Raw genomic sequence first — 15,875 nt, forward strand, 5'->3', positions numbered from 1 at the left:
CTCATGTTGCTGCTCTCGGGGTGATCAGTGGCATCCTTTACAAACATCATTGACGGACCAGCTGACCTCGAGTAATCATCGCTGTATCTTGCCAGATCCAATATCGTCGTAGCAATATCAACATTTTCGAGACACACGATTCAATATTTTTTACGTCAATCATGTATATAGCACTGTTAAATAATGCCATGACACCATTATTACGAAAACCTGGTCGATCTAAAAGGCCGTATGCTGTATCATCTGCTTTTTAAAGTCGACTTCTACTTTGATAAATGCTTCAGCAGGTAAAAAATATCTGCTTGTATCTTAAACTTGTAGTTCTATTCGACCACGGTGATTTGGTACACGTGCGTCATAAGAATAATACTGATAATCGCGTATAGATTCATCTTTAAGAACCGGTGTATCCATATCAAACGCTGGATCGGATATACGCTTGAACATTTTTATTATTATTATTATCGTCTAACACGAAGACCACTTGCAGCCACTAAACTGGGTATTACGTACGGCGATCGCAATATATATAAAAATACAATTATTACTGTTAGAGAACTAAAATCAGATAATGAAAAAGTAAGAAAAAGATATGTAGACAGCAACAACAACATAATCAGAACTGAGATCAATGATCGTTTATTAACCACAGGTGATACAATGACTGGTTCTCTCAATATGACTAATAATAAAATTGCTGGTCTTGGAGAAGCAGAATCAAGCTACGACTCTGCAACAAAGAAATATGTCGATGATAGCAACATTCCGATGATGAACTCGTTAATGACATTCAACGATGGAATGACCACATTTAGATCTGGATATTCTAATCATATACAAGCGTGAAACCTGAATAAAAGGGCATCCGCGTGTTGTATTATTGGTGTCTTGAATTAGTTGCTAACTACCACCTACTTAAAATATAATAAGCTCCTCAATCAACGTTCAACGTTTTAGATACAATCAAGCACGTGAATGGCAAAAAAAAAAAAAATATCGTTGGCGAATATACAGTAAAAGTAAAAAAATATGGCAGACCTGTAGTTGCTGTTGACACAATTGTATATTCGGCGTCTGCTGTTATTGCTGGAACCGGCGTATTATTATCAACAATAACAATGACATCACCAGCAGTTCTAACAATTTGTGTTTCAGCTGCAACAACAATTGCCGGTATTCTTAATATCATGGCAAAAGAAATATGTACATGCACATATGCAAAATTACATGATTATATAATAAAATTATATACAGCGACGCTAGCATAATCAAAATAATCTTCGTTATTATCAACGAACCTTAGTAATGGAAAAATATCAGATTTTGAGTTCTCGGAGATGACTAAAAGCTACAAGTAGGTTGTTGTTGTTGTAGGGTTTAACGTCATTTTTCAGCACACGATAGACTATACATGGCGGCCAGTATTAATGGTGGAGGAAGAACCCGGTAAAAACCCGGAAAGAACCTCCGACCCGCGATAAGCTACCACAAGGAAGTAATTACTTTGATAGAATCCACGCCTGATTTAGAAAATCAGGATTTAAGTACGAACGTCAACTCCGAACGAGCTACTTTCGCAGATTGTTGTTAATACAACTAAGTCAAAAACTACGATGATACTAATGAGTTCAACTAATCCAGAATTTAGTATTAACTTTCCAACTGCAATTCTAGCGAAAGAAATAGCGCTGGCACAATTACGAGTATATTACAGCTAATCAAATAGCAGATCAAAATCACTTAGTGGATTGCCAGCAAATAATTCGCTTGTATTTCCAAATAAAAATAGAGATGATGGAACTACCGACTGGCAAGTTATCAGAATTCCCACAGGTATTTAACAAATCGAACAAATCAATGATGAATTCCAGCGCAGAAGCAAATCTAAAATAGGAAAAGGATCACAAATAGCTATCACCATTCAAGAACCAACTTTATCAGCTGCGATAGAAATATATTCACTAGATCATGTTGTAGATATTTATCAATCGTCAATCAGATCTGTTTTAGGTTGGCCTGAGATAGGACATGAATATCAAGGACCGCCAGAACCAAAGTTAAATCAAATTCTCACAGATGAGAAAAAATTTTTTAGAACTCCAAAGATCTTCATTACACTCTGCTTAATATTTATTATATACTTCTTATATAATCAATAAAAGTAGGGAAAATAATAGACATTTTGTAAAGGAAGATATACTCAAATTCATATCTAAGTAAATGAAAGATAAACATGCAAATATATTTAAGAATTAGAACTGTTTTGATATGGACGAACTAACAATACGGGTAAATGATATTATCAATGAACATTTTTCACAAAATCGTTATTGCATGGAGAAAAAATAATCATATCGAATATTCTCAAACATAACAATGATTCATACGGTGGCGGCCGACAAATTTCACCAGGAATTACTAATATGACATCAACGATCGCAGTCAATCTTTTATGTGATGCAATTAATGGCAGCTATCGTATATATCTTGAAAAATCAAGCCAGGATCAGCACGGATATATTATAGACACAATTACACCTAAAGTACCTCCTGGATATTTGATCGTACAAAATCCCATGAATCCGGTCTATTTGCGATGTCATAATCCGTTATTATCAAGAATAAATTTCAAACTTACTGACCAGACCGGACACTTGCTTGATTTAAGAAATGAAAATCTTAATATAAATATCAATTACCATAATTTTTTTTAAATTATCAAACAATTTCAATAAGATGAGATAAATCAAAATAATCTCATCGAAAAAATTGGATAATAATAATTTCGCACACAAATATATATTTGTAACAGAATCTATTTTTTAAATTTATTTTTCATTAATTTGATAGGTAAATGGTACTAAAATAATGAAAATCTCATCAAGAACAGAAGAAAAAGATTACATAATAATCAGGTAGAATAAAAAATCTGAATCCCTTGACAAAGTCAACGATAAATATTATAATCTGAATAAATAGTGTAGAATAAATATTAACTATCAGTTTCATAATAACTGGCGACACAGACCCCATAACTTTCATTTTCATCAGTGACGTTGTTACTACTTTCACTTTCACTAATGACAGCGCTTTCGTTTTCACGATCTGAAATAATCTTTCCTAATTGTCTCAGACGTGTGTTTATAATTTTTTTGTTTCGGATTCGTGAGACAATTCTGATCTAGTTTGATCGATCGCACGTGAAAGCGAGACAAATTTTTCAACTGTGTCCTTAAACGCAGCCAACGATTGGAACATAGCTTGTTGAATTAGCTTAATAAATTTATATGCTGCTGCTACTCTATATCTATCTTCAAATTTACGTTCTTGTAATGATTCAAAATCACAAAGAATGTTTTCAGGATTTAGTTTATCAGATATTTTTATACCTTTATGTTTTAAGTTTTTAATTGCAGAAATAATAGCACTGATTTTTTCAAAATTCATTATATAATAAATATATTTTTACATTTTACATTTTACATATTATTATATATTATTATATATTATTATTATTATTATTATTATTATTATTATTATTATTATTATTATTATTATATAATCTTAATTCTAAGGACGGCACAACACTCATGTTAATCCCTAGATTGCCAAACGACATTCTAGCAGATTCAGAGGATGCGTATATAATCTTAATTCTAAAGACGGCACAACATTAACTTAATTAACTTTATTCTATGGACGGTACAATACACATAATCTTAATTCTATAACTTAATTCTATGGACGGCACAATACATATAATCTTATTTCTAAGGACGGCACAACGCATGCACGTTGGGGGGGGGGTCTTCTCTGTGTTCAACAGATTTCTGTACACACACCCAGTAATTAACCCCTGGAGAAAGCAAAAGATCACCCACTACGTGGTGACATGGAGGGAGGGTGTATTTTTCTGTTGAAGTTCGAGGTTTGGGGTGGTGCCCCACTTTTTAAAATGAAAAATGGCGAAATATCGCCATACCTTGAGTATAAGAATCGAACACGCTAGCATTGCGCTATGTTTCAACCTTACAGATATATGTTTCAGAAATTATTATAAAGTTACCTATGCTGGATTTCCTACAGATGATGATTACCAGAAATAGATCGAATGAGAATAGAATATAATTATACTGGGTAAAACTACAGCAAGAATTTATTTTCATTTTCCAGAACACACTATATTAACATAATCGGCACGTATATTTCTGCCTTTGACTCTGTCAAGGTTAAGATACGTGTAGATATGTACACTTCTTACTAGAGATCTAAAAGTATCTCAACTGTATTACACAAGCACGCGTTACTTATTGATTTTCTACCTTGTTTTTGTGAAGGGAGATGAGGTTAATATGTAGATATCCTTTCACTATTGAACTATTACAAAATAATATTACTTCACTGATACAAATTATCACACAGATGGTTAAATTATTGTATATTTATGAGATGACAAAAAGAAATAATCGCGATAAGTTTGTCACGCAGTAACAAGCAAGAGAAATACTTAAATACTTTACCGGAGTGGACTTGACTTGACAATGTTATCTCCCTTAAACAATAATGAAAAATTATCTTTCGTTTATATTTCTTAGAGAAAGCAGATCTGGTTATATTATTTGCGAAAAGATATATTGAATACCTGCAAATATCAAACTATTTTCCAGGTGTATGCATCGATTGAAATTCTATTTTTTCTCCTGACTCTACATTTATATATACAATTGCTTTATCTGTCTTATAATTACACCCAGTCTTACCAAACTTACAATTCTCGCTCTGTGTAATTACTCATAAATTATGTAATGAGTTTTCGAGCTTTTCTCCATTAATATGATCGATCACAAGACCGTCTTCGATTACACCGCGAAAACATTCGTAAATAAATTTATGTCAAAGATATATTTTATTTCCCCCGGTATTGAATTCAAGATGCCCAGTATTAGTGACAGTACCGACTGGGTTTCCTAGACGACAGTGTCTGATTACACCATCGCGGTATGTTTCATAATTCTTAATTGGAGGATGTTTCACAAATTCTTTTTTGCTTCATTTATATATGTTATTTGTCCAAATCATCATTTTGAAAATCTCGCCAGATAATCTTCAGCATGTTTTATGATTTTGTCATTATTATCAGTATTGGTTTTTATCATAATATATTTTCAGTTCTCTGTATTTTTTTACCACCACATTGCACACACGACTGCGTTTTTTCTCTAACCCTAACACCACATTTCAGACACGGTTTAGGTCCTAAACTCTCTCTCCGTACACTTTGTAAATGATATCCACAGAATTTGTTTCGGCAAGCTTTGTTACAGGGAGTTGTAAAACCTATCATAAGGCATTTGTATTTATTCTTTATTTGAATCGTTATATCTATAATATTTCAATTTAAATATTTGTCTTAATTATAACATGGATGAATTATTAGCTTAAACCTTCTGAATAAAGATTCGATCTTGATAGAAGAACCCCTGACAAAAGAAGACGTGCTCTGGTTGACCCGACGAAAACTCTGAATGAAAGTATTCGTAATGTTAAAAAAGAATTTCGCAACGATAATGCAACTCATGTGTGGTCAAAATTTAAAATCATACGCAACAGCTATGTTATCGATGCTACAATGAACGAAAAACGAGCAGGGAATATTATTACTTATCTCGACAATCAAAGATGTTTTTCAGGGTAAAGTTTATTAAGGAAGTAGACGATACTTGAATTATCGGTGACAAACGTGACACTGTCCTTCATAATGGAAAAATCGCCGTATTAAATATAAATTCCAAACCAGGAATGTTGACTGGTATTGACAAACCGTATTATGAAAGAGCGTATCCTGTAATCGCGGTTATTTATCGAATTTATCCGATGAATGATAAACCCAACGTTCATGATCTAACACCGATGAAATTTTCGTCCTTGACTTTGTCAAGGCTAAATTGTGAAACCGAACGAGTAACGGAACATTATACGAACGCGATACGTGGAAATGGTTTAACGGATCACGACGTGAAAAAAAAAACAAATGGGCTAAATCAGTCAAAGATAAAGGAGCTACAATAAATGAGGTTCCTCAATTAGGAAATAAAATAAAATTCCCTATAACATTAACAACAATAACCGGAGAGATTTTGTACGAATCAAAGTATAAATCGAATGGAGCTTCGATTGAAATTATTGATCATAATGCGCATGCGTGGACTAATGCAGTAACAATATTTCCACAAAATCGAATCACTAAATTTTACCAAGGTAATATATTTGATTTTATTAACGAAATAAGTAAGAATGATCCTGTATCGGTGTGGCTATTTCAAAGTTCAGATAATGGAAACTATGATCAGTTTGTGCGATATAATGTAGATATTTATCGCACAGAATCTCTCTATGAAGAAATGAAGAATCTTGCGTTGAAATACACCCATGACGATGCTGAATAGTACTGAGTAATTGTTTTACCGTTCCGTCAGATGCTGCTCATTTTGCTAGAGAAAAATTTCGTGGAAACCAACACGATTGGATTTTCTTGAAGAATATGGACATGGTGGATTATGGAATACTAAAAAAAAATATACGGATGTTATTTCGGTTGATATGGTTGCATGTTATTCAGTAAGTTTTCTTGGTATGGGAGAGTGTTCTAAGTATTTTGAGCGATTTCGACATCCAACACACGAGATGACCAGAGTTTCGATAAATGGACCATTACCAGAATTTCGATTTCACTGGATTCGCTCGTATCGAGTCATTTAACTTTGCTGAAAATCTTCATCCGATTTGTTACGTATGGTTTGGCAAACACTTTTCAGAAACAATATGGGCAAAAACAGTATTATTACTATATATGCTTGATGTAAAAATACTATTATTGTTAAACCGTAAGTGGAGCAATTATATCATACCGTCTGCAGAAAGAAATTTGGTTACCACAACAAAAGAAATATTCTGATGATGAAAATCCCGATATAACTGATTCTGAGAACAAAATCACAAAAGATCTGGGCAGAAAAATAATCGGCAAATTCACCCAAGGAGGATCATATGATCATAAACGACATTGTGCAAGATTAATCATAGACGATGATGACGTCGAATTTATAATTGATGATACAACGAATAGAAATACGTTTATAAGTCGAAGCAATGTTAATTTATCAGACGGAACTAAATTAGGTACAATTGTGAGTTATATTGATGGTGAGTCACCGCAGTTTACTCATTTAAGATCTTCAATGCTTGCGTACGTTTCGATAAATCTATTACCGATGATAAATAGAGTCTCCGAGTTTGCTGTCGGAATCGCTACGGATTCGTTTTATATCACAAAAAAAGAAATACAGGATTGCTAGAACAACTACATATCGGCACGTATGCATCATGGGGTGAATGGAGAATAACACAAGAAAATGTACTTAATTAGTCTGAATCCACCGACGTTGAAATAAAAAATATTTCTTACCAAAAAAATCAAATATCACAATTTTCATCTGCACCATCTGTATATGATCCTTTAGGTAGACATAAATCAATTATCTCAGTGGGCCTGGACGTTCTGGTAAAACGACTAGTGTGATTAAATTATTCTTGAATAGTTGTTCAGAAATAGTTGTATTAACACCTACACACAGACTCGCAAGAGAAATGAGAGAAAGAAATATTAATTCATGCACTTATCACAAATTCTTTCGATGGAAGGGAGATAAATGGACTCCTGAACGTATGGGAGAGAAATATATTCCACGAATTATTGTTTGGGATGAAATATGCTCTATTTCATTAGAAACATTAAAACTATTTCTTGATTAGTTACTGACCGCAACTACTGCTGTAATCATGTGCGGCGATCATGGTCAACCACCGCCTTTTGTTGGATTGTCTCCACATAAATGGCTGAGGAATTTAGTTGATTATTATGAAGAAATCCCTAATGATCATAGAGCGCTTGATTAAGAATTAAGAGAGTTTAAGAAATAAATCAGACTACAACCGAATAAACCGAATAAAGTTTAGTGTGAAATAATGCGTGAGATAATTTCAGAAAGTCCTATTAACAATTTTGGGAATTTATGGAGACCAAATAGTTCATGATACACTTCAACAACAATTATTTACGTTACATGAAGATTTTTTTTAAAATCTACCCGTACCATTGTGTTATTGACCAGCAGATATCGACATTGATATACCAGGATCGTCAGAGAAACATCTTGTATTAAATGATATTGTTTTAGCTCCTGTCAGTGTTGTTGAGAGCGCATTAACTATGGACAAAACCCCATGGACGCTAGGATACGCAATGACGATTCATTCATCACAAGGATTAACCATCTCTGATACAAATGTTTGGATCGTCCATGATCGTATCGAATGGTCAAATTTAGTTTATCTCGCAGTGTCTCGAGTCAGAAGAATATCTCAGCTGCGGAGAATTGTCATAGACTTCGCAGAAAATAATGATCAAATTCAGGAAACTAACGATGATATAGTAAGAAAAAAAATTAGTTATAAACAGTGTGACAAAAAACTTAAACGCGACTTTGATCTCGATGCTGAATTTATCATGACATTAAAACAACAACAAAATAAAAATTGTGTGAGCTGTAACACAGTAATGTTTGGCAATATTCAAATAATAATCTAAGATAATTTACCGCAGACAGAATTAATAGTAGTCTTGGTCATATACGCACGCGAAAATGTGATTCTGACCAGTCTTGAATGTAATCGACGTCGAGGTGCTAGTTCACAAAAGTGAATGCGGTGGTAATTGTGTGTCTTCAGGAATTACTTGTAATTGTTCACGTACAATTGAATGTAGTCTGTAGATTGCATTTCTACCCGTGGATCTTACCACGCAAAAATTTTATGAGTCGTAATACTCCAAATAGGATCAGTCGCTCTTTTTTTACCACCTTCAAGTTGACCAGGTTCATATAAATATCTTACAGTCACATTACCTAATACTGTTTGTTTTGAAAAGTCATGTCATTGTATTGGTATGTGGGTTTTTTGTAATTGCATTAATGGGTTACATGGCAGTTGTTCGAGTAATTTCATTATTTAACAAAGCTATCACACTTGGTAATCTTGCAACCCATTCGCGAGATCTCACATCTTTCTGAATTATTACCTTTGCATATTGATAGCCAAATAACCGCTCAGCAAGTGTTCGATTAAATCGTTAATTAATTGCCTGATCACGATGAATTGCAGTATGTCCTCGTCTGATTTTGACGTTATGATTTTTCATCAGAGATGATACTGCACCAAGAAATTCCTTGCTAGGATCAACCTGTAGTAACTGTGGCCATTTCCTCGTTGATAAATTCGTTCAAAAGCAGATACAACTTCAGCTGCTGTGTTAGTTGATAGTGGTTCTGCTCCTTGATACCAACTTGCAACGTCAACGGCAGTTAACGCGTATTTATATGTACGTGATTGACGTCTAGCAATTTTAATAGTATCGTGTGGTAAAAATAAAATTACTATTTTATCTTTCATCGCAGATCTTATAAACAAATTAGCTAATGATTCTCTAAAAGTTATATTTTTTATGGAATTTAAAGAGTGAATCAACTTCACATCTGCAATATGTTGTTGTTGCAGATCTGGATTTTTATAAGTACATCATGAACATGACATGCTTGATCAATCGCATTTATTGGATACTCTCCAGGTCTTGGTTGATCTCGCTCGTCTAGTCGAATATCAAGCCGGATTCCAGGATCACAATAATTATATCAAGGAAGATGTTTTTCTCCTGGGTATTTTGCACATGGAGTTCCTGGTAATTTTACTAATGAAGTAGCGATATCACCACCGATTTTATTAATAGAGATAAATTTATATTTTTGTACCACATTTTACACATTTACTTATAAGTACACGCTTTTTTGTCGTTGTTATTATTGTTGATAATCCACTTGTGGGGTAGATGCTCTACATCGAACACAATATAAATCCATATTATTTATTATATTTGTCTAACATGGATGTCATTGATTTCTCAGCGACACGAAAACAAGAGCCAGTAAAATATATTTCAGCATTACCGAATTCTAACAGAATGATAATAATAGGTCCATCTGGATCGGGTAAAACACAATTACTGCTTAATTTGATAATGAGATGGCTCAAGAGGAATAAGTTGTATTTAGTAGCTCAGTCAGTTGATGATCAGAGATGTTACGATGTACTTAAAGATTTTAATGAAAATGCAAAATTATTGGACGAGGACGGCAATGATATTATTAATTTTATCACCGATATTGATGAAGCCCCATCTGTAGATGACCTCGATGGATTTATTAATAATCTCGTGGTATATGACGAGGTAATGCTGGACAAACAATCAAATATTTTCTCGAGACAGACATAAAAATACTGATGTCATTTATGTTACTCAGCGATACACAAATACCTAAAGTGATCAGAGATAACTGTAATATTTTAGTTGTGTTTAATGGAGTCGATACACATACTCTGCGAAATATTCATCATACTTGGTGTAGTGGGAATATGGATGTGATTAGGTGTAAAAACATCTTTTCAAAAGCACAATCTGCTCCACGCGGATTTATAACAATACATGTAATTGATTCTCGATTACGATATCGTATAAGTCTTGATAAAATATTTGGATGAGAGATTGATATTATAATGATTTAATTACTCACACATTTATAGCAGCAGAGTAGGTGAGTCCACAAATAAGTCTCACGGTGGGTAAACAAAACACGTACAAATTTGAAGACAAAACAACACAAATGACAAAGATAGAGTAACACAAAAAAACTAACCCAATTAGAGAAACTCGGTTTTAGTTAGAGGCTTCGGTTTGACGTTATTGACTTTATTTTTTTTTTTTTTCGTTTTCGTTGAAAACCTTATTTTTCAAAAAATGACGTTTCAGCAAAAGGTCTGTTCTCTCTCTCTCTCTCCCCCCTTTGGACGAATTGACTAAAAACATTACGATCATTCATAGGCCTAGAGACATCGTCGTATGAGACAAGCGAAAATCCACAATCTCTCAAAGAGAGAGAGGGCTACCATTTTGACATTTTTATATTTAATAGATAATAATCGATTTTTAGAACATTATAATAGGTTTAAGTAACATTAACAAAGGGTTAAAATACAATACAGTATGTGAGCCTCGTAAACGACAAATTTAACATATATGCCTAGTGTCACTGGCTATTGCAGCTATGTATCATTGATATTATAAACACTGTAGATAGATCCCAAGATCCCAAGGAAACCATAAACACACCGTTACGACGAACCAGATTAATGTAGGTTACTTGGTACAAGTTCAGTTTTAATGTTTTCGTTCAGAGCTATATGTTTTTTTTCTCTCACCCCAGATTTGTGCTTATTGTGTCATTTACGCACTAGAGGGGAATGGGATAAAAAGAAAGGATTCCGATGAAAATGTGTACCATTTTAATATCATTTAGAAAACAGGGACTATTAATACCTTTTAACGTTATTTTCATATGTAATTTATGATTAATGAATGAGTAGAAATTCATCATTGATCTATAGGCCTGCGGTTGAAAGAATGTTTATATATTGGTATTATTGCGCCATGGGCGGATCACAATTTGATATACCAGTAATATTGGTATATCAATTTGCTTTATACCAACACTTTAAATGCCATGATATTTTTAATATATATATATATATATATATATATATATATATATATATATATATATATATATATATATATATATATATATATATATATATATATATATATATATATATATATATATATATGTATGTATGTATGTATGTATGTATGTATGTATGTATAATCTATGAGCTGAAGGCCATTATCTGCTATCTAAATGTATAACAATGTTTCACACTTTGAAAATATTGAGGAGAAAAATAAAACTTTGGAAACAGACCGAATGAGTCTGGTGAAACGTAAATTCAAAATGAATGATTTTATCGGAAATATTTGGGTAAATTAATTCCTTGGAGGTCCCATTGGACCTGGATAGCACGCCTGCAACTGCTCATTTTGTTTATCTACGATTCCTTGTACGATCCCTGGTCCCAAAAGTGGAAGTCGACCATCCAAGATCGGTAGTCTTCTATAGATTCTACCACTCCAGAGTTCATCTTGTACAACAGTGAGTTGTTTACATTTTTAATGTAATAGGAAAGCACTTTTTGGCATTTTTTTAAATAAAACAAGTGTAGTAAATAACTTGTAAACTTAAATCATGACAATGTGCGGAAGACACGTACCTCCTTGTGATAATAAAGTAGGCGACCGCGCCAATGGAGTAGATGTCGGATGCTCTAACTACTTTGGATATAAGCAAAACTTCTGGAGCTGCAAATCCTAGTCGTGGCTTGAAGTAATTGGAATCAGACAAGACTGTATGACAGTTCTGTAAGGCACTCTAAAATTAAAAATGACTATACACACTCATGTTCCATGTTAATGAACAATTATAAAGTATTTGATATAAAAAAGGAATATTAGAGTATATCATATATTAGCGTTGAGCTCTTCTGGAAACTGTTCTATTGATTATTTCAATCCTGCCATGAATAAATAGTCTCGGTGGTGAGGCGGGTGGGCGCATACTGTAAGTCGTTTCATATTATTCAAACCGGGATATATTTCAGCCTTTGTAACCAGTAGAGCGTCATGGTATTACCGGTATACCGGTTTACCACGGTAATAGTTTTTCCGGTGGTGCGTACCATGGCACTTTTGCAATTTACCGGTACGTCGGTAGTTTATGGACTCACGGTACTAATTCAGTTCCCATAGTAAACCTATGCAAACACCATGATATTAAAAATTCAACAACTTAAAATTTTTGAGTGCTCATGATCAAACCGATATTTATCAGTATAGATGAAACCTGGATGTCAGCTTCTGTGTAGAGGAAAGGATATGAGCCGTGGCATTTTCTGGACCAGCATGTGTTTTGAAACATGTGCTTTCAATTCCGCACCAAAGAGCCAGGTGCTAATTTTAGCAATGAGTGTTCTAAACTCAAGACTGTTAAAGGACTGAAATTCCATCAATAAAACAATGTCTCTGTTATTATTTTTACACTTACAACTAGGATAAGCTCTCAAAAGATTCTTTTTCCTACAACATAACTTATATTGTTAACCAATCCTGGTCAGCCTACCCCATAGATACCCTATTTTATGTTCACCCATTTCCAGGCTGGTTCCCATTTTTCCGTACCATTAGTAACGTGTGTCCTTATGTTAGCAAGGAATGTACGGAAATTTCCAATTAATCTTGTTACGAGTTTAATGGTATTTATATCAAAATAGTACAAGACATGTATCTTTTTCTTCTGTTACAAAACGTCTGTATATGTCACAAGTTAATGGTAACAAATATAATTCTATTTATTTTTTGTGACAAATATTCGAGAAACTCTAACCCTCAGAACATAATCAAATTAAGAGAACATAACAAAACAAACAACAAAAAGAACCCCACCCCCTCCATATGTCATGTTTTAGTTATTTCCTAGCGTATATGACTGTGTTAAATATATGTATTCCTTTGTAAGACTTCGAATCGTTCTACGAGTTCCATGAGCGCACTTGTTTTCTGAACTAACGTAATTTCTCAAGTCCGCTACATACTTTCTAGCTCGTTGAGTATGTTTAATGTTTACTTGCCCTCCCTTATAAATATCTTGCCTAAATGTTGGCGTCCCACTCAAAGTTTCCCTGCCTATTGTATGCATAGTGTAGCTAGAAAACTGTAGGCTTCATTATCAACCCTTCATATATTTATCAACAGACTCGCTAATGTCAGCATGGTTTCATTCACATATCACCTATAGCGTAAGCTTAATCATCCCGCTTTAGTTAGATTTTAGATTACAACTTATATAACAATTAACACATAGTAAATTCATCTACGGTAAGGTACCGATCATTTAGGCGTGGGGTAAGGGGCTGCGATTTTCGTTTGTGCTGAAATATTTTCCGTTCTGTTATCTCAAGATAATTGATATTTTTCCTAATAATATCATGAATAGAATATGGTGTTATTTAGCTATAAATCAGAGCAAGATATTTGTCCAGTTATTGACAAACGTAAATTAAACAGAACAGCGACAGGTCCCTGCCTCCGAACATCGAATTGTTAGTCCCTAATGTAATTGCGGTCAGGGCCGGATTATTCATAGGGCAAAGTGGGCAACGTGCCCAGGGCTCCCGAGGCTCAATGGGCTCCTTATATTATCGTCTGATTTCACAGGCAGGGCCCCCGAGACTAAAATAGCCCCGGATATTATCGTCTGATTTCACGGGAAGTCTTGTTAATAGTACTGTGACTATATCTATGGTCAAGGCACAATAGTTATGGGCCCCTATATTGGCCGTGCACAGGGACCCCAAAGGCCTTAATCCGTCCCTATTTGCGACATACCGTTGTATGGACGGCGGTACGTTGAAATATACCGCGGTATACCTCGGTACAAACATTTTCGCGGTACCCAGCTCTCATAACCAGCAATAGATTCTGTCCTCCGAAACTCTTTTACCATAACACATTGTCATGTTTAATTCATAACAACAATTACAGTAAATTGAAAGTTTATCCTCCATGTCGTACACATCTCAAATGGTCAAACATCGCTGGTTTCTAAAGGATTCACAAAGCAGAAGTAGAAACACGGGTAAACACTTACCAGTACTGGGTAACCGGTTACAGTGAGCAGGATGTTACTTGGATTTATGTTTCCATGGCGAATGCTGTTTCTATGGAGATAGTTTACACCGAGAAGAAGGCCAAGAGTGATGAATCTTGCCTCAGTTTCACCATAAACTTGCCTGAAATAGATATATATTACATAGATATTCTACCACAGTAGCAGCAAGTATATTAGTAGTGGTGGTATTGTTGGTGGTATCACATGTAAGAATAATATTAATGTTGTTGTTCCGGTGGTTGTGGTGGTAGGCGGATTAGAGAGATACGGAAGTGTGGAAGATTTTTTTAATGGTGACTGTATTGATGAAAATTAGTTCTAAATTTAAAATTATTTCAGATAATAGTAAATGGAAACAGTTCTGGTAGATTTACTTTTAAAGGGGACTGAGATATTGGCACATTTTGGTTATTATCTGGGAAATAGTCAAGTATATCTTGTGTGGCGAGAGTGATGGAGCTAATTTGAATTGGTATTGACATCAACACAATAAAATCCTTGTTGAAAGGTTACATTATTTGTCTTCTTTATCAAGCAGATAACATTCAATATAACCCAAAGACTGGGATACCATGTATTTGTGCCAACCCCTATACTGTTGCTTTATTCCTAACCTATTTGTTTATTGTTATTATTGTTATTATTATTATTAGTAGTAGTAGTAATAGTAGTAGTAGTAGTAGTAGTATTAATGAACGAGTGATATAACATGCATTTATTTTAATTCCAAGATGAAAACACTTTATTGATGACATGCAATCAACATATGTATTAAAATGAAATCTTATGGCCTTCGAGCTGCCGGTTAACAGATACATATAGATCACAAGGGGATACCGAAACAATCAACCGAATATAAGGGATCCGAAACAGCATAACGAGATATTTCTTTTTTTCCGAGTGATTTTTCCGTCACATGGGTGTCAAACATAAAAATTTCAGTCCAGTAGAGTTAACTGTAGATGGTATCAGCGTCCCCCCCCCCCGGGTTGAACCAGCGATGAACTGGTGTCCCATCCAGCATGGGCTGAGTTGGGTGATGGTCATACACTCATGACCACTTAGGGTCAAGTAAAGCTAAAGTAAAAACCTTACGATTTACTTTCAGAAAGACTTTGACCACTTAATCAACACGGATTAGTCTAATTA

At 34.2% G+C, this 15,875-nt stretch overlaps 1 protein-coding gene across 1 annotated transcript in view; it reads right to left on the bottom strand.

Moving 5' to 3' along the window:
• The window catches only part of LOC149800802 (serine/threonine-protein kinase 17A-like), a 34,994-nt gene that overhangs the window by 7,437 nt on the left and 11,682 nt on the right, over positions 1 to 15,875 (bottom strand). Inside the window, exons 5-6 of the mRNA XM_089956742.1 lie at positions 14,706 to 14,847; positions 12,274 to 12,431 (exon numbers count right to left, since the gene is read on the bottom strand). Coding sequence (XP_089812868.1) covers positions 12,274 to 12,431; positions 14,706 to 14,847 — 300 coding nt within the window. The remainder of the gene's footprint in view (positions 1 to 12,273; positions 12,432 to 14,705; positions 14,848 to 15,875) is intronic.

Source organism: Sinohyriopsis cumingii, chromosome 4 (genome assembly GCF_028554795.1).
Source record: "Sinohyriopsis cumingii isolate HCF-2022 chromosome 4, ASM2855479v2, whole genome shotgun sequence".
NCBI classification, from domain to species: Eukaryota; Metazoa; Mollusca; class Bivalvia; order Unionida; family Unionidae; genus Sinohyriopsis; species Sinohyriopsis cumingii.